At 32.6% G+C, this 5,510-nt stretch overlaps 1 protein-coding gene across 1 annotated transcript; it reads left to right on the plus strand.

The window, feature by feature from the left end:
* The first annotated feature begins 489 nt into the window (after nucleotides 1–489).
* LOC133789742 (WAT1-related protein At1g09380) lies at nucleotides 490–4,427 on the plus strand. Its single transcript, XM_062227502.1, has 7 exons — nucleotides 490–1,196; nucleotides 2,420–2,482; nucleotides 2,614–2,730; nucleotides 2,841–3,105; nucleotides 3,217–3,375; nucleotides 3,836–3,987; nucleotides 4,083–4,427. Exons 1-7 carry the CDS (start codon nucleotides 1,006–1,008, stop codon nucleotides 4,282–4,284), a joined length of 1,149 nt encoding a protein of 382 aa, XP_062083486.1. The 5' UTR covers nucleotides 490–1,005; the 3' UTR covers nucleotides 4,285–4,427.
* Nucleotides 4,428–5,510: the final 1,083 nt, after the last annotated feature.

A 5,510-nucleotide genomic window follows, 5' to 3' on the forward strand; every position in this document is an offset into this window, starting at 1 on the left:
TTGTATAATTTAATAAAAAATGTATAAAATAAACAAGACATAATTATCAAGATAATCGAGATAATATAGTTATTAATATTAATTAAAAAACAACAATGTAGGTAATAATATTTTGTTTAATGAAACATTAATTTAATTTATAAAAATATTAAATATTTTTAAAAATTCCATAAAAATATACTTTTTTTAAATATCAATATTTATTATTATCATAAATTAAGTGTCCAAAATTTTTAAGAGTGATTAATCATTTATTTTGTAATTTTTTTAAATATTTAAAAAAATAATAATAATAATATTTAACCTAAATAATAAGATTTGAAAATGTCAGGACCTGATACAAAATAAACTTTTGCACCTATAACTATTAGGAGTGTACTGCAGCTGAAAAAAAATAACCATCGTTAAATTTGGAGTATAATAAATCAATATATAGAATAATATATAATCATGGTGGATCATGAGATGTTTTATATATATATAGGGGGACCCATATGTATATATAAATATACATGTAATTTTGTGGGGTGACGTGGAACAGGGTATGTGGCTTCTTGAAGGGGTTTGATATTTGAGATAAACAAACTAAGTATAGCCAAAGACAAAACTGAAAGGCAGCGCCTTTAGTGTAAGTAGTGGCAATCGGTTTGGCTTTTAGCCCATGCAGGAGCACAAGTGTGTTGTTACAAGAAATGATAATAAGCTATATAGTATTCATTAATATTTTTCTTCTCCTTTTTTCATGTAACATATTCTTTCTTTTGTTTTGTTTTCTTTTCTTTTACTTTCCGTTGAGCATCTATGTCTATATATGTGAACCCAACTCATTTCTTATTCTTCATATCATCATATCTCTCTCTCTCTAGTTCTTTGTACTAGTTTTTTTTTTCTTTCTTTCTGAGCTCTCCCTATATATAAATAGAGAGAGAGAGAGAGAGAGAGAGAGAGAGAGAGAGTGTAGTGTTAGCTCATACATATATATATTATTATAATACTATTAGCAAGATGGGAATAAACTCAAGAGTAGGAGATTGTATGCCATTCTTGGTAATGGTTCTAGTGCAAGTTTGCTATGCAGGGATGAATGTTACGTCCAAGGTTGCCTTGGAATCTGGCATGACCCCTCTTGTTCTTGTCTCTTATCGCCAAATATTTGCCACGGTAGCCATTGCTCCCTTCAGCTTTCTGATGGAATGGTACGTATATATATACATACCCTATCTATATGTATTTGAATAACTTTCTTGATCAGTACAATAGTATATATATAATAAGCTATATATATGTTTTCATATAACTAGTATATAAGTTTTGAGATATAGTTATATTTCCTGTCACCAACTAATTGATAAAGCTGCTATATATATCGATCGAGCTATATATAGACTGATCAGCTGGGGTGTGTTTGTTATTAATTTCGATATTAATATATGAAAATGTATATATGTTATAAGGAAAAGAGAGTATATATATATATAGTGTTGTGTATTTTTCTTCTTCTTCTTATGTTCAAATAATTTTGTTAAATAGGATATAATTTTTTTTAATATATATATGTATATCCTTATAATGGGAACTTATATATATATATGTATATAGTCTTTGTTAATTTTCATTTAATCCATAGTAGAAGCAAGGCAAGTTTTGGCTGATTAATAAATTGGTTGGTGAAATCCTCAAATAAAGCACGAAAATAAGCACAAGATTAGTGTATAACTAATGGTGTTTTCACCGTTAAACCTCCATAAAAGACTGAGAATAAAGACAAAAAAAAATTGTACTATACTTATTCTCTATGAAAGCTAACCACATACATAAGACATATTTGTGGAGAACCTGATGGAGTTACATTAATAATGCTATTTAATTTCCCTCGTTTTGTACATGTACCGTATTGTTGAAACAGTTAAGAATTCTGGAACGTAAGTAACCAAATAAAAGTACACGGGGAAAGATCAAAACTCTACAGAGAAGCGTGCTCAATTTTTTCGTAAAGAAAAAAAATAACTAAATGAAAATAAGTGAATTCTTCCAATACATATATACAAACATATAAGGATAAATATATATTGACACGCTTTGCATGTGAACATTTTGTTGTCGTTTGGCTCTAACGTAACGTATACTAAGTACCAAAACCCTCTCCCTTTGTACAAAAACATGCACTCCGTTATTTTTGGTATATATATGTATGCACCTTTTTGTCGTTTTCCTCCTTATTGGCTATAAGTGTTAAGATGAAGCTTTTCATGATACCGTCTACCGCTCGTGACTACTCCACAATACATAACAATAATCAAAACTAAATTTATACTTTATTATTAATAATTAGTTGTTAATTTGCATAAATATTTCTCACTATCTAACTTTTCTTTTCGGTTATTATTATTATTATTATTATTATTATTGTTTGTTATAGGAAAACAAGGCCGAAGATCACACGGCCTATTTTGTTCCAGATTTTCTTTTGTTCTTTGACTGGGTAAGTACTCAAAAAATCCATCATTATTTGAATTGAACAAATTTGATTCTTAATGGAGTACTTTTAAATTATTATATGCATACCTTACTTAAACATTAATTATGATTGAATTATTGGTTTATAAAATGCAGGGCTGTAGCTAATCAAGTGTTTTACTTCATTGGTTTAAAATACTCAACGGCAATCATTGCTAGTGCATTGTCCAACATTCTCCCAGCAGTCACATTCCTCCTCGCTGTCCTTTTCAGGTATAATATATATGTATATATATATGCATTATATATAATTGCTACTATCTTCTTATAATGAACATTAAATGAATATAATGGGGATGTGGTTTGTTTGGTTACGTACACAGACAAGAATCAGCAGAGATAAGGAAGAAGGAAGGATTAGCTAAGGTGGTTGGAACATTGCTCTGCGTAGGGGGAGCCATGTTATTGTCGTTTTACCATGGTCAAACTATCAATCTGGGTCAATCCAATATTCACTGGTCGTATCTTGACAAAGCCAGAGTCCCAACTAGTTCTAGTACTTCCACCACACCCACCACAAACCCACTATTAGGCCCTCTTTTCATCATACTAAGCACCATTGGTTGGGCTGCATGGTTCATCATACAGGTAATAATAATCCCTCAATATATACTCGATTCATTTCTATTTATTGTCCCCTCTTAATTAGTCATTATATGTATAATAATATATCTTGTTTGGTTAAATAATAATAATAAGGCTGGACTGAGTGAGAAGTTCCCGGCTCCATACACAACGACGACGTTGATGTGCTCGATGGCCAGCGTGGAGTGTGGGGCCATCGGCTTTATTGTCGAACGCAACATGTCCGCTTGGTCATTGACCAATAACATTTGGCTTGTTGCTTCCCTCTACGCGGTAATCTTTCCTTTATTTATTTATTTATTTTTCTAATTTTATCTATGCAGTTAATGAGTATATTTCTAATTCGGGTTTGAGTGTAAAAAAAAAAAAAAGAGAGAATATTTGTGTCCTAATCATTACTCCAATCAAAAACTTATTTGTCTTATATATGTGAATGTGTAATTCAGTGGTCAATCCTAGTGGAACAAAGTTTAATAATAGCATATTACTTTACAAAGTGTATTAGCATTAATTATTGATCACTTATATATTGCCCTGGTTTCCTGTTTTAGCAATAAGTACGTAATCGAATTTTGTTTTTATACTAGTTATTTAATCTTCACTTGTAGTGAGTGGTACGTAGTATAGGATGAAAAAGAAAATGTTTGATTTCTCTCAAACATGACGATTAAAACTTTTTTTGACCGTTCATTATAATGCACAATTTTTTTGATAATAAATAAAAAAAATGCAGGGAGTTTTGGGTTCAGCAGTGGCATTTTTCCTAACGTCGTGGAGTATACAAAGAAAAGGTCCCCTCTACGTGTCTGTGTTTAGTCCCATGTTACTCATCGTGGTGGCTATTCTCAGTTGGGCTCTGCTATCTGAGAAAATTTATGTTGGAACGTACGTATTTCTCTAATAATTCTCTATCGTATGCATATACATACATATATATAAATATATAATTATAAATGTGGTGTTTTGATCATGACATGCAGGGTGGTAGGGTCAATTTTGATAATTGGGGGGCTTTATGCTGTTCTATGGGGGAAGAACAAGGAGATGAAACTACAACAAGATGTGAAAGCACCAAAGCTAGTGGAGGAGAAGGAATATGATATCAATAGTGACTTGGAATTACAAACCACGCCTTATGTTCATTATCCCAAATGCAACCATAACCAAGAGGACATTAATTAGAGATTAAAAATTAAAATAAAGAAAAAGAAGCAGCACTATATATCTAGAATTATTATTACCACTGGTCTCTCGGTAACTTAATTTATTTTTATAATGATATTTGTGAATGTACTTTGTATTTGTCACTTTATTCAGTAATTTGGTTTTTGTATTTTGTGATGATGATATGCTTCGTGTTTTGGTAATTTGTCCTATAAATTTGAGTTTGCTATGCCAGTGATGCTAATAATAAAGAAATAAACAAAGGAGAAAAAAAGCACTTTCAGATAAATAGTAACCATTTTTTGCTGTCATGCAATTTCTTTCTTAAGGATAAATAGGAATGTGACTATGGTCGGAGGTCTCCACGACGTAATAATGCCCCAGGACCTAGCGACCAGCGCAGGCCACAAAGGCCACCACCTATTTATTGTGACGACCTTGGCCGATCACAAACAAATCGCTCCCAGTACAGGGATGGACATGACTATAATGAAGGAGATTATGAATATTATCGGAATCAAATAAGAGATGTTGGACGACAGGATGAGCAGAGGCGAGGACAGCAGGTACCCTCACCTATGAACAACCGATCAGAGAGTCAGAATGCAAGGGCGACCAAGAAATGCTCATGTGTTTGATTGCTTTGGAGGGTTAGAACAGATACACATCGAATAAGATTTGAGGAATGTGTTGAATGATCGAAGAGAAAGAAACGATGAACACATTTTAGTAGTCGCTCTTGCTCCCACAATCCCAACAACTGTCCAGGCTCAAATTGAAGCACTAAATCAGGTCGTGCAACAACTGGTCGGGAATAAGACTTCTAATATTGAGAATGATTGAAGGAAAGACACTCCATTTATCAGTGAGATTGCTCTTGTAGAAGTTCTGAGAAAGTTTAAGATGCCCGTCCTACCCAACTATATGGGAAAAGAAGACCATGTATCTCACGTTAATAAGTTTGAGATACAAATGGATATTCAAAAGGTATGCAAAGATGCTCAATGCAGGATTTTCCATGCTACCTTGTCTGATGCAGCTCAAGAATGGTACTTTAAGTTCCAAACTGCTACAATTACTTCCTGGGAGATGTTTTTCAATGAGTTCTATGGGCAGTTCTATGTTGCTCGCATATATCCCACATAAGCTAATCAGCTGGTGGATATAAGGCAAAAAGAAGGAGAGCCTTTGAAAGAGTATATCCAGATATTTATGAGCGTAGCTGCTCGTGCCAAGACTGTGGG

Source organism: Humulus lupulus, chromosome 7 (genome assembly GCF_963169125.1).
Source record: "Humulus lupulus chromosome 7, drHumLupu1.1, whole genome shotgun sequence".
In the NCBI taxonomy this organism is placed as follows: Eukaryota; Viridiplantae; Streptophyta; class Magnoliopsida; order Rosales; family Cannabaceae; genus Humulus; species Humulus lupulus.